The 26,054-nt window shown below is 49.8% G+C and overlaps 1 protein-coding gene across 1 annotated transcript in view; it reads right to left on the reverse strand.

Annotated features, from left to right (window-relative positions):
- Window positions 1-26,054, reverse strand: part of LOC144152256 (sodium/iodide cotransporter-like) — a 121,018-nt gene that overhangs the window by 66,376 nt on the left and 28,588 nt on the right. Inside the window, exon 4 of the mRNA XM_077683488.1 lies at window positions 2,178-2,229. Within this exon, the coding sequence (XP_077539614.1) occupies window positions 2,178-2,229 (52 nt within the window). The remainder of the gene's footprint in view (window positions 1-2,177; window positions 2,230-26,054) is intronic.

Genomic DNA, 26,054 nt, shown 5'->3' on the forward strand with positions numbered 1-26,054 from the left:
CGCAGTAAAAGTTCTGCGACACATCGTTGGCCATGATCTTCAATGCTCGTATGTGGAAACGCTCCCAAAGGTGCAGGACGGCACACAGCTGACGACAAAGTTAGAAGTGGTCTCTTTTCTTGGCCTTACGTGCTATTACCGGCAGTCCATGCGAAACTACACTCACGAATGTCCCCCCCTGACGGAGCTGACAAAAGCGGGTGCCCAAGAGGCTCGTAAGGGGACATGGAACAAACAGTGTTTGACCCTCTTAGGCAAGTGTTGTCCGCGGCAGCCATAGTGATAGCGCCGGACGTCTCCAAGCTTTTCGTACTCCGAACCGATTCGTCGTCCACAAGAGTAAGTGCAGTCGTCATACAACAGCATCATGAGCTTCCTCAGCCTACGGGAGTCTTCGTCTCTTGCTCGGGAAGCATCCTACTCCACTGAGAAGGGAGAGGCATTGACTTTAGTATGGGCAATTAAAAAGTCCCAGATATACTTATATGGGAAGCAGTTCCCACTTGTGTCCATCCTACCCCATTTCAGGTTTCAGGATACAATTGCTACGGCAGCCTTCAGATAGGAAGTGACAAGAGGAGGGGGTTCTGCCGTCGTTCTGGAGACCGCGAACTTCTTCCCCGCGGGCGCATGCAGCCAGCGGCACGTGGGTTGCCGATCCCTGGTTTAAGAAGTTGCTGTGTACTTGTCAATATAAAAAAATGTGGCTGATCCTTGTTTCATAGGAACCGGTGAAACATGAAAGTGGAATGTGCCCTCACAGGAGCATGTGAATGTTTATTGTGCATCGACATGAACTTGCACATCGCTATTTATATTTTGTCGGTATGGCACCGCTAGACGCATCAACATTAGATGATGAATTACACGCGCCGGAGCATTACGTAAATGCGATTGAAACCAAACGTGCTCGCAAACCGTGCGAACGAAACCGAACGGGCTGTCAGCTAACCATTTGGTGAAGTCGCAGTCTGCTACAGCAAAAGCAGCATGATTTGCGGTTTGAAAGCAGTCTTGCGGGTTTGCTCGGCGACCGGAGTCCTGCTGGTGAGCGACGTCCTGCTGGCGGGTAACTTCGGCCACATTGGTCGTGCTCCGTGGGGTGTACGCCAGACACTTGCGTCGCGACAATCTCAGCTTGTGCAACCAGGCAGCGGCGTTCCACAAGCTGAGAGGCGTGCCACATAGGTGGCGAGCAGGTAAACGCAGCAGCTTCTTCTGCTATACGCTGCCATGTCAAGGCGCCAACTATCGGCGCTCATTAAAGTCATGACGCACTACTTCGCTTCACCTCTCCTAGACGGCAGCACCATATGAATGGGAAAGTTAAAGGCAAGGACATCAGGCGCGTTCGTACAGCTATGCGGGCACGACTTCATTCGTCAGTTGGCAGTGCGCTTAACATTTCCCGTTGCGGCCATACTTATCGTGGGGTGAAAACCTAGCGCCGGCACGCCAATGAAACTTTTTTTCGTGATGTCATTTCGGTGACGGATATGACGTCGGTGAGGTTTGCGTACCCCGTATAAAATACTTTTGTGTTAAACTGCCTCCCAAAATTTGCGAAACACGTCTACAGGAGTTTAGGCCATGGGCGCCTGACATACCAGCCTTTAAACAAGCTTCATGGGCCTTGTTTTGTGACGAAATAGTCCCTGAAGGTTTGTACACAATATCTAACCCATGAGCACCGTCACTCGAAAATGTCGGTACAATGCGCCCATAAAGCCACACCGCGGCGCTCGTAGATGCGTCCCGGCCCCATGGAAGGCCAAGGAGACCAGCGATGGGGAGGGACGTCGCACTAACCAACGAGGCTGCTCCCAAGCCGCCGCTCTGTAAACGGTCTGTACACTCGTTCACGCGACGATGAAGAACGAGAACAGAAGTTGCCGTGCGCCTCATCACCACATCCGGCTATTGCCCTGACCGGCGCTGAAAGTGCCTAATCCGAGTATTTTGAACGTGACACGGCCTGTCGTACTTAACCTCCTGATAAATTCCTGCAGCGATGACAAAAACCTTAGGTCAGGAAAATTAGACCATGTTTCACATAGCGCAGTGTAGTTTCGTTGACATCTGGTTTCGCCGCTTCGGCAGATTGATACACTACATGAACTATTTCAGTTTTTAACTTGTACCTGAGTATACAACAAATAAATGGTTATATGACATACCTGTGACAAGTGTAACTGATGCTGCCAGAATACAGATAGCCCCGATGCTTTGCTGAAAAATGCAAGCAAAATCAGTACATGAAGCCGACAAAAAACACCCATGAGGTTTAACTAACCGCTGGTAGCATCTTTTCTATCTGAATATAAAACACAAAAGGCAGCAGTTAGGTGAAGAGCTCCAGCGCTTCATGACACCAAACCCATGACCAATTTACGCCTATTCGTAAAATAGGGTTGAGTGATTGAATGCCTCATTTATAGGTACATTCGATTTTATTTATTTTAAATGCGAACAAGCTTATGGTCGAGCCTTTTTCCTCCGCCATTGTGTGGGCGCCGTTGTGCGGCGTCGACACCCCCACAGCGCACGCCTGGCCAGGCACCACTGATGATGATTGTGGCAGGATGCTCCTAGGGATGGGTGAACCAAAGAATCCACCACGATAGAGTGAGAGAGAGAGAGAAAGAGAGATAATTAACTTTTATTTGCACCCGTCTAAAAATGACGAGGGAGAGGGCATGAGCCTAGACCACCCTTCACCCCCTAACCGTCGGCGGGAATCCCTTGGGATTCGGCGGCGGTCAGCGCCAGATCGATGACTTTGCGTTTCTCTTCTGCTTTATGGTTGAGATAGCTTCGCGTTCAACCACCGGCGTCATGTTCTTGTAAGGGAACAAGATTCCGTGCGCCGATTGCAAATCAGTGTACATTGGCGAAACGGGCAATCTTCACAGAAGATTAACGCAGCACCGTAACGACGTAAACAAGGGGCATGCAAGAACAAGCGCACTGGCGGAGCACTGTGAGAAAACGGGACACGTGGTCGACTGGGACGAGGCGAAAGTTCTGATAACCGAGCGCAATCTGTCTTCCCGATTGCTGCTCGAATTCCTCATCATTCAGACGACGGCCGACACTATCAACAGAACAGACGGCAATCTGCACCGTATCTATGCCACCTCATTGCGACGCCTCATGCGTAATATATAGCTTCGTTTTCCACGCACATGCTCATTGTGATCAAGGTACCCGTAGGGGTACCGAAACGTCAAACCGCTTCTTTGACTTGGTCAGTGACCTACGTTTCATCGTCACAACCATGCTTTTACCTGACCAGACGGTATTCAGTCAAACTCTGGACTATGTTAACATACGCCTTCAACATGGACAAGAAGGTGTCAGTAGAATTCGACGATATTTGGGCATCTCAAGAAGAATAACGGCGTTTTCGACCCACCTACGCTTCAACCTGCGTTGCAAGTCTAGCCAGGTGTTTCCAAGGTCCCTGCGGCTTAAGCGACCTGTTTGTTCTGCATTCGGCCACCAAGTGGTGGCGAAGGCAGAACGCCTGCTTCTACAGGCACGCATTGAAGAATGCAAAGGCACTGTCAGGCGGCTTCAGAATGAGGCATTCTTTGCGAGGCGGGAACTGGAATCTATGATGCCGGATGTCTTCCCTGGAGTGCAGCTGGTAGCGAACCAGCAGGTGCGTCAGACGAAAGAAAAACACGAGGCTTCTCAGGAGAGCAAGCTAAATGCCCTACTGTCAGAAGGTGGAAAGAGGCAGACTCTGCCTACCTTCGAGGTGCGGAACATGTCGTCGTACGAGCTATCGACCGCAGAGGCTCAAGTTCTCGGAAAGGGCCTGAGCTTCAACCAAGGCAAGTCACCGGATGCCCGCAAGATGATATGCGCTGTCGAAAGCGCAGTTCAACTACTGGAGCAAGACGTACAAGATGAAGTACGCACAAGCGCCATCGGTGTTCTCTCCAGGTTGCGCGGATCAAGAGATGCAGAGGCCATCACTAGAGCGGAACAGAAGGCCATTCAGTCTCTGCGGTCGAACGCAGATATTGCTGTGCTCCCTGCCGAGAAAGGAAACGTTACAGTCATCCTTGACCGCTCTGCGTACGAGAACAAGTTGTCGGCACTACTCGAGGACCGTACGACGTACTCCGAAGCTACAAAAGATCCCACCTCGAGAATTCAAAAGGAATTGCAGAAATTGCTCTCCGAGATATTCAGTGGCTTACCCCCGTCAAAGAAAAGCCTATACTATCACCTTCTCTGCACGAACGGGTCTGCGCCTGCAATTTATGGACTTCCCAAGATTCACAAGGATGCAACCCCGTTACGTCCAATTGTGGATTTTACACGTTCGCCGCTCCTCCGGTTGTCCCGCTACCTGCACAAGGTCCTTGCACCGCTGGTGGGGAATACAGGTACGCATTTACGAAACTCGGAAGACTTTATTGGCAAGTTCTAGGGTATAGTTCTGGAAGATGACGACGTCCTGGTTTCTTTCGGTGTGTGTGCACTGTTAACAAGCATTCCTGTCGAACTGGCAGTCGAAACCTGCAGGAAACATTTGGAATTGGACGAAAGGCTTCCGGACCGCACTCCCTTTGATGCCGCCGAGCTTTGCAAGCTCCTCCATGTTTGCCTAAGCAATACGTATTTTACGTATAACGGCGACATCTACAAGCAGACGTTTGGAACGGCCATGGGGGCATCGATCTCGGTCACAACCGCAAATTTGACGATGGAAGCGATTGAGGAAAGAGCATTGGAATCATTTCAACCACAGCGGAAGCTCTTCGTACGGTACGTCGACGATTGCTTCTGCGTCGTGGACAAGCAGCATGTCCGACGCTTCCTACAGCATCTGAATGATACAGGGCCTTCAATCAACTTTACTGTGGAAGAGGAATCCAATGGCTCTATTCCTTTTCTGGACACGCTCGTAAAACGCTCCCCGAGTGGACTATCATTCAGCGTATACAGAAAACCTACGCACTCCGGAAGGTACCTGAGCTTCCATTCGGCGCACCCCATGTCCCATAAACGTTCAGTGGTGACGTCACTTGTGAACAGAGCAAAACGGACGTGCTCTGAACCGGAAAGCCTGAAAGAAGAAATGAAGAAAATCAAAAGAGACCTGCAACGGAATGGCTACCCAAAGCACTTTATCCGAAAAGAGGCAAAGAGGGCGACGAACACAACTATGCATCAAGGTGAGCAAGCAGAAGCGTCCACAAGAAGCGCGCCAAAGCGTGCTGCGGTTCCCGACGTTCCACATATCAGTGAAGCTCTCGCACGCATTTTCAAGAAACGCGGTGTGCACATCGCGCACGTGCCAACTAGCAAACTGCGTTCTGACCTCGTCAACGTAAAAGACCCCCTCTCACGCTCCAAGTTCCCAGGTGTTGTTTACAAGATTCCGTGCGCCGATTGCAAAAAACAGCGCTCAAGACGGGACAGAAGAAACGGGACGGGACGCTCCAGCGCTGTGTCTGTAGCCTTCTTTCTTCTGTCCCGTCTTGAGCGCTGTTTTTTGTGTGAAGTATGAACCAACAGGCCCAAACACTTCCAACGCCGATTGCAAATCAGTGTACATTGGCGAAACGGGCGATCTTCACAGAAGATTAACGCAGCACCGGAACGACGTAAACAACGGCCATGCAAGAACAAGCGCACTGGCGGAGCACTGTGAGAAAACGGGACACGTGGTCGACTGGGACGAGGTGAAAGTTCTGAAAACCGAGCGCAATCTGTCTTCCCGATTGCTGCTCGAATCCCTCATCATTCAGACGACGGCCGACACTATCAACAGAACAGACGGCAATCTGCACCGTATCTATGCCACCTCATTGCGACGCCTCATGCCCAATATATAGCTTCGTTTTCCACGCACATGCTCATTGTGATCAAGGTACCCGTAGGGGTACCGAAACGTCAAACCGCTTCTTTGACTTGGTCAGTGACCTACGTTTCATCGTCACAACCATGCTTTTACCTGACCAGACGGTATTCCGTCAACTCTGGACTAGGGGAACCCAGAGTACCACACCCTGACTGCGCATGCCTGGCCAGGCACCGCTGATGATGATTGTGGCAGGATGCCCCTGGGGATTGAGCAACCAAATAATCCATCACGAGATACATTCGCGTTCAACCACCGTCTTGATCTTCCCGTAGCGGCACACTGAGTAGTATGCGATGCATTCATCCTCACCTCTCCGACGATCCTCTCCTCTCCGGCATTCTTTCTCTCCTCTCTGATTCTCCTCTCCTATCCGTGATCACGTAACGAATGGCAACACCTGCGGCTCCGCGTGCGATAATGCGAAGCAGCTTAGGGATAGAGAGGCGACGGTAGCCGCTGTATACTTCGCTGGGGGCGCCACTCCAGCTCCCCGGTATAAACGACGCGACCACGCGCTCCGCTCCACTCATTCTCTTCCCGCAACGCCGCGATCGAACTGAAAACTAATGGGAACTTGTGTCGACTCCGTGGCTGTTTCGCATACTACTCAGGGTTCCCCTGCGGGAAGATGGTGAAATTGTTTTGCAAATATTTGCAGCTGCCACGAGGAACGAATTGCGCAAAAAAATTATTCAGCCCTCTCTATCACAGGCAGTCACACGCGTAACTTAGCAGCGCACCTATCACTTCACGTGTTAAGCAAGAAACTTTATTTATGTCCACATGGGCCAACGAAAGGGGAGAAATGAAGGTCTTAATATGCCCTTTGTGTCCCCAGATTGCCGCTGAGAGCGTTTCGATATCGCCGATTTCCTTGGCTGGCCAGATGCCATACTTTTAAAAGCAAGCACGTAATAACGACTGGGACAACAGATTGAAAAATGAGACACTAAGCGTGACTACCAAGTAAAAGTTTAATTCCTTACACCAAGATATAATAAGAGAAGAGTTACCGTAGTCCGAATTTCAAGCTGAGACTTCAGTTCTCAGAAAAACACGTATTTTGGATTTAGTACCACGGCAGCCGGAAGCCGCTACTGCCATTCAGGTCTACTCACACAAAACTGGTGAAACAAGGCATTGCCAGCAGCTGTTGAAACAGTGCTTTGAACAAAACTTGTGTGGGATAACATAACTTTAATGTTTCCGCACTGAAGGTTCTACAGCAACTACCCCCGAATCGGGGCACACACACAGTTTTCTTGCTTCTTTCGGGCGAAGGTGTTCTTATCCCCGGCGCCCGTGTTTAGAGGTATCGACGCGACGCGCAGGCGTAGAAGCGGCGCCGAACCGTTTCGCCACACCACCCCCTCACGCAGATAGGAGCCGTCAGGGTTGAAGAGGTTTGGGGACCCGCACCTGGTGTTCAAAGCGGGTGGTGTAGGGTGTGGGCCTAGGCGTTTGGGGCTGTTGTGGGCGAATTACGGGAGGCGTGCGGGAGTTGGTGGTCTCCTGGGAAAGGATGTATGATGGCTTTAGGCGGTCTATGGAAACGCGAACGTCCTTTCCACTGATTTGCAGGGTGAATGTTTTGTCGTCGCGACGAATGACTTTATATGGTCCAGAGTAAGGCGGTTGGAAAGGTGCGCGTACAGTGTCGTCGGTGGGAAGGCATGCGAACATGTTGTGAAGTCCTTAAACACGAACGGGGTCGGCTTGGTGTGGCGTGCCGCTGGTGACGGGCGCAGCGCGCCCATTGTGCGACGGAGCCGAGCGACGAAGTCTGCAGGGTCCGAGCTGGTTACGTCAGTAGTCGGAGCGGAGAGGAGTTCTCCAGGTAGGCGAAGCGGCTCTGTGTAGACAAGTTCCGCGGGCGTGGCTTGAACGTCCGGCTTGAAAGTTGCGCGCAGACCAAGAGCGACGGCGGGGAGAGCTTCGAGCCAGGTTGAGTGAGGGTGACACATGATGGCTGCCTTGAACTGCCGGTGAAACCGTTCAATCATCCCGTTGCCGCAAGGGTGGTAGCTAGTTGTCCGTGAACGTTCGAACCCGGTGGAGAGCCCGAGGAGCCTGAAGAGTTGTGATTCGAATTGCCTACCTTGATCGGTTGTGACTCGACGAGGAGTGCCGAAGCGTGAAATCCAGCCGGAGAAGAAGGCTGATGCGACGTCTTCTGCGGTGATCCTTTCGAGCGGCCACACCTCGGGCCAACGAGTGTAATGATCAATGGCGGTGAGGCAATAACGGTAAGGGCCGGCCGGTGGGAGTGGTCCAATGATGTCGATGTGGACGTGCTGAAACGTTCCGGCGGGAGGGGGAATTCTCCGAGTGGCAAGGTGACGTGCCGGGTGATTTTGGCGTGTGACATTGAATGCACATGCGTGCCCAGGTGCGGCAGTCCCGTTGCATTGAGGGCCACGCGTACCGGTCAGTCACAAGGCATGTAGAAGCTCGGATGCCGGGATGACTGAGGTTGTGTAACTGGTTGAAGATGCTTTGGCGATGCAAAGAAGGGACGTATGGTCTCACTCGTCCTGCTGATATGTCACAGTAGAGAGCGTCCGTCGACCCAGGGATGGTAACTTTTTGAAGTTGAAGGGAGGAGCCATTATCGAGGATCTGCTGGAGTTCGGTGTCCGTTTTCTGAGCTTCGGCGAGGGCGTCGGTCGTAACCGTTGGTCGCTCGTCAGCCGAGACGCGGGAAAGTGCGTCGGCGACCACGTTTTCCTTTCCGCTGATGTGTTGGATATCTGTGGTGAACTGAGCGATGAAGGGCAGTTGGTTCTGCTGGAGCGGTGGAAGCTTTTCGCGGCGTTGGGAGAAGGCGTACGTGATAGGTTTATGGTCGGTGTAAATGGTGCAGTGCTGTGCCTCGAGGATGTGGCAAAAGTGTTGGACTGCTTCGTAGATGGCAGGAAGCTCTCTGTAGTAGGCTGGCCAGGTCGTCTCCACAGGGGGCGAAGTTGCATCGACGATGCTGCCGGAAGGCGGGGGCGGCTTCGGGGAAGAGAGTTTCTTCGAGAAGAACGCCAAGGGGAGCCAGTTGTTTCCCACGCGCTGCATGAAAGAGGCTCCGACGGCAGTGATAGAGGCATCTGTGAAAAGACCCAGGGGCGCCTCTGGCTAGGTATGGGATAGCAGCGTAGCGTTGCAGAGGGCCGTTTTGCAGTCTTTGAACGCTTGCGTTACGGCTGGAGTCCAAGTATCAAGATGGTTGCCGCGTTGGCCGGCCAACCCATCATGGAGAGGGGCCTGATATGTGGCCGCTTTAGGCACGAAGCGCCTGTAAAAGTTGAACATGCCCAGGAAACGGCGGAGCTATTTCGCCGTGGGAGGCAGCGCGTAGTTTTGAAGGGCCAGCATGCGGTCAGGCAAGGGTCTAGTTCCTTCTGAAGAGATTTCCTGGCCAAGAAACGTGACGACAGGGGCGCCGAGCGTGCTCTTCTGAACGTTTATGAGTAAGCCGTGTTCGTCGAGACGCTGGAACAGATGACGAAGGTGTTGGCGATGTTCCGTTTCGTTGCGGGAGAAGATCAAGATGTCGTCTAGGTAGACGAAACAGAAGTCCAGGCCGCTGACGACGTCGTCGATGAAGCGTTGAAAGGTTTGTCCCGCGTTGCGGAGACCAAAACTTATGAAAGGGAATTCGAATAGGCCAAAGGGCGTGATAATTGCGGTCTTTGGGACGTCATCCGGGTTGACAGGAATTTGTGTGTAGGCCTTTACGAGGTCCACCACTGAGAAGATAGTGCTGCCGTGTAAGCGGTGAGCAAAGTCTTGTATATGACGGACGGGGTACCTGTCGGGGACGGTGCGGGCGTTGAGGGCGCGATAATCTCCGCAGGGGCGCCAGCCATTGGTCTTCTTTGGTACCAGATGAAGCGGTGAGGCGTAAGGTCCCTCCGAGCGGCGGGCAGTACCTTCGCGGAGCATGGCTTCGAATTCGGCCTGTGCGATTTGTAGGCGGTCCGGGGCTAGGCGACGGGCGCGTCATGAGACCGGGGGGACGGGAGTAGTGCGGATGTGGTGCACGGTTGAGTGGCGCACCTCTCGCGGACGCCCTCTAGGTCGAGTCAGGTCGGGAAATTCTGCGAAGATGGCATGGTACGGCGACTGGTTCCCAAGGGTGTGTGCCTTGACGTTAGGCTGTTGGGTGGTCACACGTTGACCCGGCGTGGAGAGGCCTGTTGTAGCGTCGATAAGTCGGTCATATCGGCAGTCAGGTAGAAGATTGTAGTACGCCAAGACGTCGGACCCGATGATCGGCTCTGTGACGTCGGCGATGACGAAATTCCATGAGAAATCCCGACACAGGTTTTTGAAGTTGATGTTAAGGCGGAGCGCGCCGTAGGTCTTGATGCTCGAATGGTTCGCCGCACTGAGCTCAAAGGACGTGCCAGGACGCTTGTCATGCAGGAAGGTTCGGGGAAAGCAACAGATGTCGGAGCCGCAGTCGACGAGGAACCGCCGCTTAGTGACTTGGTCGGTGACAAATTGCGACGACCTCTAAGTTGGCAGCTCGCGGCCGTCTCTACGGGCTGCCGTTGAAGTTTCCCTGACGTTCAGCTGAACAAGGTGGTTGACATTTCCGGGCTTTGTCCTCGAAGCGGCGATGGTAGTAGCAGGGGCCGTTATTTCTGTGCGATGAAGCGGAATTGTTGTCTTGACTTTGGGGGCGTTTTTGTGGACGCAGCTTCGGGCTTTGATCCAGGCCAGGCGCCTTTGAATTGAGTCCAGCTGACGGGTGATTTCGTCGATACGGCGCGCGAGCTCACTGCTGTGCTGTCGGGTGTCAACGGCGTTGACGGTGAGAGGCGATGCTGGCAAAGAAATCTCGACGACTTGGTCGGCGATGTGAGAGAGCTGGTCCAGCGGAAGATTCGGCTGCACCTGGAGGATGGCCTGCGCATGTGAGGATAGACGCTGAAGCCAGATGATATGGAGGAGGGAGTCGTCAACCGGTGTGCTGCCCAAGAGGTCACGCATGTAACGCAGGAGCTGCGATGGCTTGCGGTCACCGATTTCTTCGTGCTGGAGCAGGTGACGCACCTTCTCGTCTTGTGAGGGTGAAAGCCGGCGGATCAGTTCCCTCTTCAGGTGTAGCTATCGGTCATCAGCCGGGGGATTTGCAAGGATATCGCGAACCTCAGTCGCGAAGCGAGAGTCTAGATGGGCGACGACGTAGTCGTAGCGCGTCCGGTCCTGGGTGATGCGTGCCGTGGAAAACTACGCCTCGACTTGAGCGAACCACACGTCAGGCGCCTCTGCCCAAAACGGTGGAAGTTTGACGGCGACGCGACAGACGTCCGTGTTGGTGGCGGCCGCAGCAATGGAGGTGCCCGAGGTGGCAGGGACCGCTGGAGCGAAGTTTTGGGGGGCGTGGCCCAAGCGGGGCAGTGCACGGTCGTCGGACGAGAGCGCTTCATTTTGATTGCGCTGCTGCTGTTCCCGGAGCTGCTGCTCCTGGTTCTCGATCACTTGCTGTTGGGCCTGCAGTTGTTGTTGCAGTTGTTGTACTTGTTGTTGAAGGGCAGCAAGGGTTTCCTCGTCGGCCATGGCGGTGCGGTACGTTCGTTTTCCGGGTCACCAGATGTGGGATAACATAACTTTGTTGTTTCCGCACTGAAGGTTCTACAACAACTGCCCCCGAATCGGGGCACATACACAGTTTTCTTGCTTCTTTCGGGCGGGAGTGTTCTTATCGCCGGCGCCCGTGTTTAGAGGTATCGACGCGACGCGCAGGCGCAGAAGCGGCGCCGAACCGTTTCGCCACACTTGTAAGCACCTCATTTGATTGATTGTAGGGTTTAACGCGCCGACGCAATGCAGGCGATGAGGCGCGCCGTAGTGGAGGGCTCCGGATTAATTTTGACCATCTGGGGATCTTTAACGTGCGCCGAAATCTCGTACACACGGGCGTTTTTGCTTTTCGCCTCCATCAGAAAAGCGGCCGCCAAGGCCGGGAATCAAACCCGCGACCTCGTGCTGAGCAGCGCAACGCCGTAGCCACTGAGCCACCGCGGAGGGTGTTAGCAACTTATAACACCAGTTTCCATTTGCAAGTGCGTCGCCTTAGGTCCGCTGGTTACCCCGCAGACGTGATCATAGCGGTGGCTGACACAATTCCCTGAAAGCAAAGACGGGCTGGCATCGTGCAAGGCGACCAAGATAACCAGCCGACCTAGCAACCTAACAACGTGGTGGTTGCTCCGTAACTGCACAGCAGTTCACACAATCTTAAGAACACTGGTGGACGGGTTTGAGTCAAAGTTGTGATGTCTGTTCCACAACAAAATGCCACTGCTATGCATTGACACGTGTTCGGTTCCGAAAGAAGAGAGGTGCGAGGTGAAGCACCAAAATCAGTACGTTGACTGCACTGTGTGAGTCGTGTATAAGATAACATTTTTGTGTCATAGTGCTTACATGGGCAAACAGGACGGTGCCTTAATCGACGCCTCCGTGAACATGCTAATCGAACGAAAAAAGGCGCAGATGCGAACCTAGTTAGCCATTGCCAAAATTGCAGGTGTTCGCCTCTGTTTGTTGAACGTACGGTGGTATTTCGCGACCCTGATTAGCGCACACGGGAGATTGTGTAGGCGGCTGCTATGCATCGTGGGAGCGAAGATTGTGTTAGCATGACCTCCGTAAGTTTGACAGCGAAACAGCTGGCCTTCCTGGGTGCGCGCATTTCATAAGGAATAAAGAACGTGTGTGCTTCTGCACTTTCCGCACATAATGTTTTCTTTATGTTAACACTATTGCATTTATATATATTTAATTTTGTAAATAAAATTTCAGTTGGAAGTTAGCGCTTGTCTTTGTCGCGTTCGTGCCCTGTTTGCATTTTCGCGCTGGAAATTTGTGCCATCGATTACCAACTAGCTTCAACCCATCAGTTGTTGAGTTAACGTGTTCTCTACAAAATCCATAATATCCAGAAACCCTAAATGCCACCATGTGGAACCACCTCGCTATGCACTTCTCGTATCAGTCATGGGCGAAGCATGCCATCCGCTGAGCTCGAAGTGGAAGCCTAAACTACCGCTGCAAATGTTGGAAACATCGACGTAGCGCAGCCGGACATTTAGGCACCGGCCAGTCCACCCAGTACATCAGTTATTGCACGGGTAAAGAGGCCCTGAATAAAGAAGTTGTACGCACGGCACAAATCTTGTTCGGTGCGGCTTCAGGCTTTTCTGTGGCGAGACCTCGACATTTTCTCTCGTGCGGTGTCGTGACTTGTGAAGGGCAGAAAAGACAACTTTACCGCGGAAATCCTCCGGATTTTTTCTCAATATTTGGGAGAAACTATGAATGTATAAAACAACCACAGCCTCCACTTTCTTGATTTACTTCTTACTTCCATGGTTGTCAAGTGAACTGTTCCTCTTTTCTTTTGAAAGGTTGCTTGTTCCGTCCCGTTCATTCCTTTCAAGCAGTACTATTGCGTAAAACAGTGCACGCACAAATCTTGCGCCGTGTGCTGTACAACCGGGCTGAGCCAGGGGGCTGAGGAACCACGGCTTCCTAAACTGAGGACACCGCCAACCTTTCTTTATTTTTCTTTTAGGTCAATAAAACGTTTCGCCTCCTCCCACGTATGTGGAACGATATTAAGGCGCCGCAGTCTGTCTATCGTCACACCTCTTTTAAAGGGATCCTGAAATACCTCCGCCGATGAATGAATGTCATCATCATCATCATCTTCTTCATCATCATCATCACCACCAGCCTATCTACGCCCACTGCAAAGGAAAGGCCTCTCCCATTATTCTCCAATTACTCCGGTCCTGTGCCAAATGTGACCAATTTATCCCGGCAAACTTCTCTATCTCATCTGCCCATCTAACTTTCTGCCGCCCCCTGCCACGCTTGCCTTCCCTAGGGATCCACTCTGTTGCCCTTTATGACCAATGGCTATCTTGCCTTAGCATTACATCGCCTGCCGACGTCCATTTCTTCTCCTTAATCTCGACTAATATTTCCTTAGCACACGTTTGTCCCCTAACCCACTCCACTCTCTTGTCCCTTAAAGGGACACTGAAGTGAATTTGTCAAGCTCCCGTTTTTGCTTGCACTGCGTAGACTGGCTCAAATTAGCACACTTTTCATCGTTTATCCGGTTGACAAATCGGTAATTATTTTATAAAGCGCGAAAGAAGAAAAACTACCATGCGCGGTTTGCGGCGGCCGCACCAACTAAGGCTGTGACGTTGAGAGGAGGGGCGCCGTGATTGGACGATGCCCAAGGTTAGCAATCACACAAGTTTCGGTTTCGGTTCTGTAAAACATAACCAATGGCTTTGTTGGATGGGCATTCTCAATATCTCAGTAATCATCGTACCGCGCTTCTGCCATGTTGTCGGCTGTAAAATGCACAAGATAAGCCTCCCAGGACGACTTGTAGTCGTAGCATTCACTAGCCGAGATCTACGCAGTGCATGAACGCTCTCCGCGTACCCGCAGACGCCCAAATGTCATGCGCTTTTCCCCCATATTTGGAGCTTGCCTCCCTCATGCCTGTATCGTAAAAAGCGTGTTCGCACCAGGCCAAGGGTCTGTTCATTCTGGCCTGTGCCCGCTGCCTGCAAGCAGTCGGTGCTTATGGCAACAGCACGCCAACGAGAACTCGCTAGCGCGCCAGTGCCAGCCTGCGCGCGTTTTGTAAACTAGTTCGTGTAGCCAGGAACGTTGCGGCCCCAAAAAAGGTGAACTCAATATAGAAAACATCGGCGGAAAACAAAAAAGTTAACTTAAAAAAAAGAAAAGCACGTACCCGCGGGGATTCGAACTCATGACTCGCAAAACATTTGCGGTGAGTTCCTAGCGCCCCAGACTGCTAGGCCACGCAGCGGGACGCGCATGCCTTGCTTATATAGGGTATATATTGCACAACCGGTTTACATTTTTATTTAGTTTTGGCATTTCAAGCCGCTTAGGTGACTATTCGTTGTACTGCGATCGTGCAGTAAGCGTCGCCCGAGTTTCCACAGTAGCTCACGTCTAGACGGAAAAACGTTCGCAGATGCGTAGTCGTGCTGCTGACCGCTGTGCTTGTTCGCCCAGCGCAAAAAAGTGCTTCCCGCGCCCTAGTTTTACGCTGTACGGTAAAAATATCAGTTGATTTTATTTGCTTAGTACCTATATTGACTTCGCTGACTCTTCTCCCGCCTTCAAGAGGCCTTATATTTTCCTACTGGCGTACCAGTCAGCGAAGCGTCGCATGTGCAGCGCTTGTGTGAAGCGACCTTGACTTGGAGCTAGATACAGTGTACAAACAAACCAAGTAAAGAAAGGCACATTCTTTCATTCACAAACGTGTCCTGGCTTCGTTTCACCTAAGCGAACGAATTGCGACCAAGCAGTTTTTTTTTAACCTCCTTGATTGCGACGACCCGCCGGCGGCCGGCGGACGAAACGCTGGGCCGACTGACTCTGTTGGCCGGGGAGCCGTGCAGTAGCGCAGCCGTGGCGCAGCCAATTGCCAGCTCATCCCCTCCTGACGTCACACGAAAACGCCACAGAAAATGGGCGAGCGTAAAGAGAGGAGGACAGCGTTTTCGAAGTAGTTTTTCTACTAAATAAAATCGCGTAAACGCGCCTAGAGTGGTCGAAACATGACCTGGGGACTCCGGACTACAATTTGCGCTAGTAATCCCGCAATGTTTACATATCACTTCAGTGTCCCTTTAATGTTAAACCTATCATTTTCCGCCCCATTGCCCGCTGAGTCGTTTTCAATTTAAGTTGAACCCTCTTAGTGAGCCTCGAAGACTCTCTCCCATGGGTGAGTACCGCTAAGGTGCACCTGTCATACACTTTCTTCTTCAGAGACAATGGTAGGCTGTCATTTATTATCTGGGAATGTCTACCGTATGCACTCCACCCCATTCTTATACTTCTATTTATTTCAGCCTCATGGTTGGGATCCGGGGTCACGACTTGGCCTAAGTAGATATATTCGCTTACCACTTCCACTGCCTCACCAGGTATCTCAAACCGTTCTGTGTCCCGGTGTTATTGATCATCACTTTGGTTTTCTGCATATTAATTTTCAGGTGCACGGTTCTACTCTGTTTGTCGAGTGCGGAAGGCATGCTTTGCAATTCGTCCCCCGAGTTACTTAGCAAAGTAACGTCATCAGCAAATCTGAGGTTACTGAGGTACTCTCCATTAAGCCTTACTCCCACCTGTTCCCAATCCAACGTTCTGAATACTGCTTGTAAACTTACGGTGAGTAACATTAGAGGGATTGTGCCTCCTTGACTGACGCCCTTCCTTATAGGCATGTTACTGCTCTCCTTATGGAGGATGATGGTAGCTGTAGACCCATTGTAAATATACTCTAGTATTCCAACATAATTCTCATTTACCCCCTGGTTCTGTAATGCCTCAATGACTGCTAGGGACCCGCCGCGGTGGCTCAGTGGCTAAGGTGTTGCGCTGCTGAGCACGAGGTCACGGGTTCGATTCCCGGCCGCGGCGGCCGCTTTTCTGATGGAGGCGAAAAGCAAAAACGCCCGTGTGTACGAGATTTCGGCGCATGATAAAGACCCCCAGGTGGTCAAAATTAAACCGGAGCCCTCCACTACGGCGCGCCTCATCGCCTGCGTTGCGCCGGCGCGTTAAACCCCACAATCAATCAATCAATGACTGCTAGGGGTTCGAACAAGTCAAACTCTTTCTCATAATCCAATGACGGCTATATATAGGGGTTGTTCAATAAAATTCCATTGAACAATCGTCCATTGTTCAAAAAAATTTAGAGAACTCTGCTTGTTCTTTAGGTTGACTGAAATAAGATAAGATAAAACTTTATTTCCGACAAGCGGGGGGCTCGGAAAAAAGTGAAATTAATTCACTTGACAAAGTCCGAGCCCCGGTTACAGACAGCAACGGGCATCACAAAAGTACATCTTTCCAGAGAAAATTGTTTTTGCGGCATCATTATAGAAAGTTTTTAGAAATTATTCTGCTGTAAGGAAAATTTTTTTTAATACAACGCTGTTTGCATGCTCAGTGGTAATCTGATTGGCGACAAGGTAATTTAACAAGGAAGGCAAAGTGTGTCGAATCATGTTGTTTCCAAAGGTAGTACGCGAAAATGGTACACTCCATATCCCTTTTGAACGCGTTGGGTATTTGTATTCTTTTGCTGTTAGGTTCGCAATTGATGTTATGAAAGTGTCATGATGATGTAAGTGAGATTGGTATGATTTTGCTAGGTTGAAGTTATGAAGGTTGTGAACTGACATCAAATTGAGTTTGTTGAAAAGGTTTTTAGTATGTGCATTAGGCTCTACGCCAGCGATATGTCGTATTGCTTTTTTTTGTAACACTTGCATTTGGTTTAAGTTTGTTTTGGCTGTGTTGCACCACACAAGAAAGCAGTAATTTAGTTGAGACATAAACAACGAGTTATAGATATGCTGTTTAACAGCAGGTGGCAAAAAATACTTAAATTTAGCTACTATTTCAACAATTTTGGATATGCGCGTAATTACATTGTTTACATGGTCATTCCAAGACATATTTTTGTTGAATAGTACACCGAGTGTTTTTACGGAATCCACTACTTCTATATTTTAATTGCCAAGAGTATTATTTGCATTTAGGAATGCGCTTGAATGCCTAGGGGAAAAGAGAACAACTTTGGTTTTTTTAATGTGAATTTCCAAGGAATTAACTACGCTCCAACCATGCAGCTTTAACAGTGTTTTGTTTATCTCAGATCCAAGCGTTTGGCAATTAGAGCTGGAAAATAAAAGTGTTGCATCATCTGCATATATGACGTACTGCAGAGCTTGGCTAATTGTAGTAATATCATTGATGAAAAAGTTAAATAGAAGGGGTCCAAGAATACTCCCCTGAGGAACGCCCGCATACAATGTCCGAGAATCCGATGAATGTTCACCAATTGAAACTACTTGAGTACGATTTTATAAATACGATTTTATTAAAGCCAATGGAATACCTCGTACGCCATACAGTTCTAGTTTTGCTTGTAGAGTCGCATGATTTAGGTGGTCGAACGCTTTTGAAAGCTCTATATATACTCCAGCTACAACCTTTTTTTCTTCAAACGCTTTCAAAATAAATTCTTTTTGGGTAATAAGGGCAAGCTCTGTAGATCTGTGCTTACGAAACCCGAATTGTTCCGGAATAATCAAATTAAACTGATCGGCGAAACCTGTTATTCTAGTGTGCAACAATTTCTCCAAACCTTTGGAAAATACTGGTTGGATTGAGATCGGGCGGTAGTTCGTAAGAGAATTTCGGTCGCCACCTTTAAAAATAGTAGTCACTCTCGATGCTTGCATCTTCTTAGGAAATATACCCATCGTGAGGGAAAGATTATATACGTATGTAATTGGAGTTACAATTAAATCTAAAACATGTTTCACCGGTCTGATTTGAAAATTGTCTATGTCGTGTGCTGAGCTATTTGAAAAAGATTCATATGTTAAGCCTACCTCGGTTTCAGATGTGGGCCGGAGAAAGAGACTCGCCTCCCTTCTGATGACAGCATTTGCAGCTTCAGGGGAATGAGAGCTGGTAACAAGGTTTGGAAAGTATTGGCTGAAGGAGTTAGCTAAATCAGTGCCACTAATCGTTTCGTTGTTTACTGTAAATTGCGTTAAGGGTTGCCGGCTCGGGACGCGGTTCAGCAGTTCGTTAATTTTTTTCCAGACTTTGTCTGGCTTTTGATTACAGCCTAGTTCAAAGTAATTATAGAAATATTGTTGCCTCGCATGCCGAATTAAGGTATTGGTTTTGTTTCTATGTTTCTTAAATATTTCCCAGTCGGCTGGTTTACGTGTTTTAGAAATTTCCTGTACAGTTTATCTTTCCGTTTTATCATTTTCAAGCATTCGTTTGAAATATAGGATTTACGTGCCTTCCTAGGTTTTCTAACGTTAACCAGAGGAAAAGAGGAAATCTAAGGTTGTAGAAAATCTGTTAGCGACTCTGTTAGAAATTCTGGCGATTCTGCAGACACCGAAATCTTAGCTCACTACAAAAACGACCGCCGTCGCTTCCCGCCACCTCATTCACAATTAACGCACGACGAAGAAACCACTTTCCGGCGCCTACAAACCAATTCGTATCCCCATAACACCCTACTAAACGCTATGTACCCCACCCAATGCCCTGCCACCTGTAACTTCTGCCCTGTTGCTGGTACCCTATACCACGTGGTGTGGGAGTGCCAACGAACCCCCACTCTAACTCCAAATCTCAACGGTACCTATGAGCAGTGGGTGGAGCAGCTGACCAGCTCCGAGCTCTGGGACGAGCGCCGACTGGTGGAACGGGCCCGGACGGCCAGCCAGCTCCAAGGCATCTTGGAATAAGGATGCCTCTCACTGGGTGGAGGCCCTAAGAACATCCTCCTGCTCACCAGTATAATAAATGTTTGTCTCTCTCTCTCTCTCTGCAGAACTTCTGTTAGGCAGTAAGCTGATCGACCTGTAATTCACCTGTAATGTCACCTTTCTTATGGATTAGGAGGATGTTCGCGTTCTTCAAAGATTCTGGTACACTTGCGGTCATTAGCCATTGCGTGTACAGGTTTGCCAGTTTTTCAAGTACAATTTCTCCACCATCCTTCAAGAGGTCTGCTTTTATCTGACCCTCACCAGGCGCTTTGCCCCCTTTCATTTCTTTTAAAGCTTTTCTTACTTCTTCAGTTGTTACTGGCGGGATGTCTATCTTCTCTTAACGACTTTCTTGGTCGGCATTATCCTGGATGTCCCGGCTACTGTGCAGATGCCTATAAAACTTCTTGGCCACTGTGACTATTTTATCCCTATTTGTGATGACATTATCTTGTTTATCTTTAAGTGCATACATGTTTTTTCCCCACGCCAAGACTCCCCTTCACTGTGTTCAGGCTGCCTCCATTCTTTGCAGCGTATTCGATCCTCTCCATAATAATATACTTCCATATGTCAGCTGTCTTACGCTTGTTGATTAACTTCGAAAGCTCCGCGAGTTCTATTCTGTCAGCTGCGGTGGAGATTGTCATGGTTTGCCGTTAACTAATTGGGTCTTTCGTCTCCTGTGAGGGTTTACAACTAGTTTGTATAGCCATCGTGCCCCCGACTTCTATTGCACACTCCGTGATAACGCTTGTAATGTTGTAGCTGGCTTCCTGTGTCGTAAGCTCGGCTTCCTCGGTGAGAGCTGAATGTCGGTTCTGAACGTGATCCGGAATTCTTCCACTTTACGTCTTACTGTTAGCTCGTTCATCGGTTCTTTCGTACTAGGTTGTTACGCTCCTTCCTGAAATCTTGCCTAATTCGAGATATTGCCATACGGTGGTCACTACACCTTACCCTTCCGAGCACTTCCACATCCTTTACGACGCCAGGGTTATCGCTTAATATGAGGTGTATTTCATTTTTATGGTCCCATTTGGGCTTCTCCACGTCCACTTCCGACTCTCCCTTTTACAGAGGAAGGTATTGATTATGCGTAAGTTATTCCGTTCTGCAAACTCAACTAGTAGGCCCCACTGCTATTTCTATAGCCCTGACCATAGTTCGCAACTGCCTTGTCTCCACCCCGATTCTTGCCTACTTTAACATTGAGGTCTCCCATAACCACGGTATACTGGGTTTTAACATTAGCCATTGCAGGCTCCACATCTTCATAGAAGCGTGGCACTGCCTGTTCGTCGTGGCTGGATGTGGGCGGATAGCCCTGTACCACTTTTAGAATGTGTCTTATTCAGCCTAATTATAAGACCTGACGCCCTTTCGGTAATGCTATAGTGTTCTTCTATGTTGCCAGCTATGGTTTTATTGACTATAAATCCCACTCCCACTTCTTTTCTGTCCAATAAACCACGGTCACAAAGGACGTGTCCATTTTTCAGCACCCTAAGGGCTTCACCTGTCCTCCTAACCTCACTAAGCCCTATGACATCCCGTTCAATGCCCTTCAATTCCTCGAACAGCACCTCTCGACTCGCTGCAGTAGGAGAGGATATCATGTTAAACGTTGCCAAATTCATATTCCAATGGCGGCCTGTCCGGTTCCAGGGATTCTTAGCACCCTCTGTTGCGTCACAGGTCTCACCGCTGCCGTGGTCAGTTTCTTTGCAGCCAGTGGAGACTGAGGGCCGTGGGTTAATTAGTGTATTCCTGGGAGCGTTTGTGACAGTTACTACACTAGGGTGGCCAATTCTGCTCTTATAAGGGAGTGCGTTGCCCGCAAAGGTCGCCGGGGTCAGGCTGCACCCCAAGCTCCATTGTGCAATTCCGTCAATACGCGGATTTTTTTTAATCCGGTGGGAATTCTCCGGCACCGCGATTCGAGCCACGGTCCTTCTGCACTCGAGGCGGATGGTCTACCTCTACGCTGCCGCTCAACCGATGCATGGATGTACATGTAACCAAATAAAGCAAGGCATTAGCAATCTCCTCCTGCACGAATTTTGCTAACGCGATAAGTACTAGCTGAAAAATCGTAAATCATAAACCGCGCATTATCGGCGCGCCACATTTCCTCCTTCTTTCAACTTTTTCTTCGCTGTTGACGGTGCGCCAGCCTTCCCTGCCATGATGCTGCGCTCCTCAGCGGTGACGTACTTTTGCTATTGCGCTACTCAGACTGCCGTCTGCTAAGGGCAAGCTATTTGTCTTTTTCATCTTTGTTGACACCATGGATACCACACTCCTCTCAAGGCTTCAAAAGCGCACGAAAGACCTGGCCGCATGTGTGCGGCCTCGCCGTGCCCTTTTGCGGTGTACGTTGCTGCAGTTGCTATCGGCGACACATGACATTTTATCGGCGGCACACTCGCAGCCTCAAGGTGAGGATCGTGCGCTCGTTCCCTTTGATACACTGCACACAGTTTTTTTCAAAAGCGCCGTCTCAAATGCGGCCCCGCAGGTGCCTTGTTCTATTTTTGCATCGTTCGCACTTGGCATGAGCCGTACGTTAAGGCGCTTCTGCGGTTACATCATGGCGGCAACTAACGCGACAACCATCCACGGTTCCACTCTTCTGTGTATAGAAATTTGCTTCTTATGAACCAAGTTCTTCGCCTCTTTGTTTTTAAATACGTCGAGTCGTTAGGACGTCGCCCTCACGGAGCTCTGTAGTGTTGTAACATCGCTGACTGTCCGAACAAAGCTTGCAGCTAAGCCAAGCCAGCGACCGAAGCTGTGTGCGTGTGTGCATCGCGTCCTGTATTTTTACAATGACATACTCATAAACCCGGACCGGCCAACCAAGCCCTTTTATCCTACTCTGGCCCCTCTCCCCCAATCGGTACTTTAACAGTGCTTCAATCATGTCACCAGTTAAGCTTGGGGCGACGTGTAGTTGATAGGGGCAACGTTGGCAAAACTTGGTCCGCCGCGGCTCCCAGCTGACTAACTCAGGCGAGAGCACCATTTCTTTGACAATCTCAAACTTCGGTGTCCTTGGCAACAAGGCACAAACAGCTCTCGAAGTCCGTTACGGTGGCGTGATCCCGGTTCAGCTCGGGGCCCCACCTCGCGACATGTGGGCACTGCAGCGCACCACTCACTCCCACTGTGAAGTGCCAGATGCGTTTGCCATTGTAAAAATACAGGAGGCGATGGTGTGTTTGTTGCGGACGCGTTCGTTTCGCGATGAAATGCGACATTGTGCTTCTCCAGGTGTATAGTGCTTCCCATGGTCTGGATTATCTTTCTCGAGTGACGTACGACTCAACCTCGCTTGGGGTATGTGCAGTGTGCGTGGCTAAAAGCCTTCCCGGCTTGCGCGCCAGAGTAAATGACTTGCTATTCGTTCCCGCAAACCGCACGCGACGTTAGGGCCGAATTTAGGACGGGCAGGAGGAGGCAACCGATCGTCTGTAAATCACGGTTCAGACCTGCAACGCATGTTGTGACGTTGCGTTCATTCGAAACACATATCTCGATTTTTTTGAAGTTGACTAAAATGTATGCATCAAACCCGAGCATTCGGCTCAGGGCGTTCTCTGCGAATGCACGAAAGAATTGCCACGGGGCTTCAACGCTTTCTTTATGGAACGTACTAAGGTAAGAGAATATCCATGTCGCGTTATGTACGTGTAGTATTCGATACAAACAGTTAAAACTTTGTTTACACTTGTTTGGATAGTCGTAAAATGTCCAAGCACATCGGAACTCCGCTGGCAGATCAGCCGGCGAGCCGACGCAGAGAAGACGACACATCTCTTTGCCGTAAGTGCGTTAAAGAGCCGCTTAATAGCAGGATGTCTGCCTCATGACGCACACCGGGGAATCTATGACGTAGACATGTGAAGATAGCGGCGCCCAAAAACACGCAGGGAAAGGGGAGAAAAGGGGGACAAACTTTGCAACAAAAGTGTGAGCTTTCCGCTGCGCGTAAAAGAGTAATACGTGGCACAGACGACGTTGACGACGCACTCTAACCATTGGGCTAGTTCATTTAGTGTGTTCAAATCGCCTTCCAGGGGACCTTAGGAGCATATCAGAGTATTAATTTAATGGAGGGATTTCCATAAAATATATGTGAAGATCCCACCGCTGGTAAATGAAACGTAGTAGGTGTTCCATTGTGGCAGAAGAGGAGGCCCTCATCTAAGAGCCGAGAGTTTTGCCGTCACTTCCAATAGGCTACATGATTTTCTGCTTGGGCTTTGGGGATGGTGGAAAAAATGCTAAAAGAAGAGCTGGGCACGCTGATGATAATGAATAAACTTCATGGGTCTGAGTAAAGGAGCTTGTCTGTCGGCAACAGCCCGGTGAAACGCGTCATTTGTACGGGATGCCTTCTGCCGTGGCAGTAGCGGGTGAAGGTAAACTTGCACGCATTTTAGAGCGGAAGCTGTTAAGGGCCGCCTTCTTCGGTTTGGCGTCGCCGTCGTCCCTTGACGTAACGGAGCGAACGTTGGGAACGCCGACGGTAGACGAGATCTAGCTAGCTGGAAAGTAAATGAGGAACGTAGAGCAAAAGTTTGAAATGGAGGGGCACGCAAAACGTGAGGGGTCTTGTAGTTCAGTGGCACCCAAGCAAGTAGACGGAAAACCAGGCATCCGTGAAAGCAAGCGTCTTCTTCTTTCGTGTTTACAAAAAACACAGAAGCCCAGCGCGCATCATAAGCGGCACGTATATCGGTCATTGGTCGTCCTTTTCGTTGCATTGCACATCCTAACCACGTGACACTTCCCTGGGAAGTTCAAACTCGATTTGCAACACCATGATAGGCGGCGGCTACGCGCTGAGAGTTTCGCGCACCGTCGTGTGTTTCCTGAGCACGCGATTACTTCCTGAGACGAAGGAGCTATGCGCCGTGGGCCAAAAACACTGCAGTTCGCGACGCGATGAAATTTCGCAATAGGGAATATCCTATTTATAAGGCAATTTTTTTTATCTTGGACTAGATAATAATATATTTAGGCTCGTCCAAATAGGCGAACAAACTCCTTAGAACTTGACCATGTTTCGAGGGACAATTCTATGGTGTTAAAAAGTCCTTGAGTTATTGGTCATTGTTCCAGGCGTTCGGTGTCCTCAAGAAAGTATTACTTCGGGGCCATGTGGGATGCACATTCTAACAAGATATCTTCAACTGTTTGTACTCAAAAAACATTGATCAAAATGCGGGTATGGCGTTCCCTCAAGGCGAAAGAGGTAACTCTTTTCGCACAGATAATCCGTAGGTGATGACATAATGATATTAGATTACGGGGGACAGAGAGCTGTCATGGGAGCCTCCACTGTGATTTTTGGTCATTCGGGTCTGATATTTGTACTATCCCTACTGAGATAAAAACTACACTGCACTGCAGTGCTGCGGTTGCCGTTCCTCTTGTTCCCGTTTTTTGAGCACTTTTCCGTTTTGGTATGAATACGCTCCAACTAACCCAACTTCCCATCTTGCACGGACTCGCTGTGCTGTTTCCAGCGGCCTGCGTGTTTTTTCAGCAGTGCGAAATGACCTACATTACAAGCAGCTACCGCGAAAAAAGAACACCTGCCTGCCACATGCATAAAAAGCAACCATTAATAGCCCTTCAACGCTGTGAAGATGGAAGCCAGCGAAGCTGTAGCTGTTCTGGGCATTCGGGTGCCCCGTACATCTCCGCGTACTTCTTCAAACCGAACACCACCGCTTCTTCGATTCCCGCTCTTCTCCGTACGAGCTAACGACACGTGATTCGTATCTGCCCAGCTCGTTGCCAATGTAATCGACACGTAACATTCTTCTACCACCTTTTCCATGTAAGTGCCTCTCTTCTGCACCCGCCCACATCTAACGTTCCTCCATCCCCGTCCCGCTCCTCCCATGGTAAGAACGGTGGAGGTTTGCGAAATTCGAATCAATTTTCCCGCCTTACACTGATCAAGGAAAGGGGGAAAATTACCACTGCTCTGGAAGACGGAAGGTTGCAATCTATTGTAACCTCCCGTTTTCGATGGACTTAGAATTTTGTTGCGAGATCTAGGCTTGTGTGCGGACCCCTTTTTTGTTTCAGGGTAAAAATGTCCTTTTCAATGTTCGTTTTTCATTTGATAACGCAAAAATCAGGTACACATCAATTTTCGATTGAAATGGCACCGCAAGTTTCAGTTATATATTGATGTTCTTCCGCCCATATGCGAAATCTTTCTGGTTTCTCAACAGTGTGGACAATTATGAGGATTTGTACAAATTTATCAGTTCAGAAAGGTTTTGCAACCATCCTGTTTGACGTCAAAGGCTTCGTGTAAACGTCTCCTGTTAGAATTTTCGTTACTTTGTGAAAGAGGTTTCTAGCGGGGGAAGATGGAGGCCACGAGTGTAACACTTGGCCATCCAAAAATCATTTTCACACATGGAATAAAGCATTTTATGTATACCCTGATATATATCCGCCACTCATAATTGTTGGTGCACGTCCACGGAGACCTTGGCGTACGACCAAGGATGCGATCTGCTGGATCATAGCCAGCCAAAGCTTCGCTAACAAAACTTTTCAAGACGCATAGTGCAAGTTTGCCAGGATTCGAAAGTATAGGTGCGCTGCGCGGTGCTTGAAATATTTGTTTGTGATTGGGCAACCCACATTCGACTTCTGGTGAAGCCGCTAACACAGTCGAACAGTAAGAAACTCTGGACGCGCAGCCAGTCGATGTCGAGGAAGAGAGGAGCAGCAGCGGCTTCAGTGCGAAG

Source organism: Haemaphysalis longicornis, unplaced genomic scaffold, assembly GCF_048455015.1.
Source record: "Haemaphysalis longicornis isolate Haplotype H1 unplaced genomic scaffold, Haemaphysalis longicornis Haplotype H1 scaffold_9, whole genome shotgun sequence".
Classification (NCBI taxonomy): Eukaryota; Metazoa; Arthropoda; class Arachnida; order Ixodida; family Ixodidae; genus Haemaphysalis; species Haemaphysalis longicornis.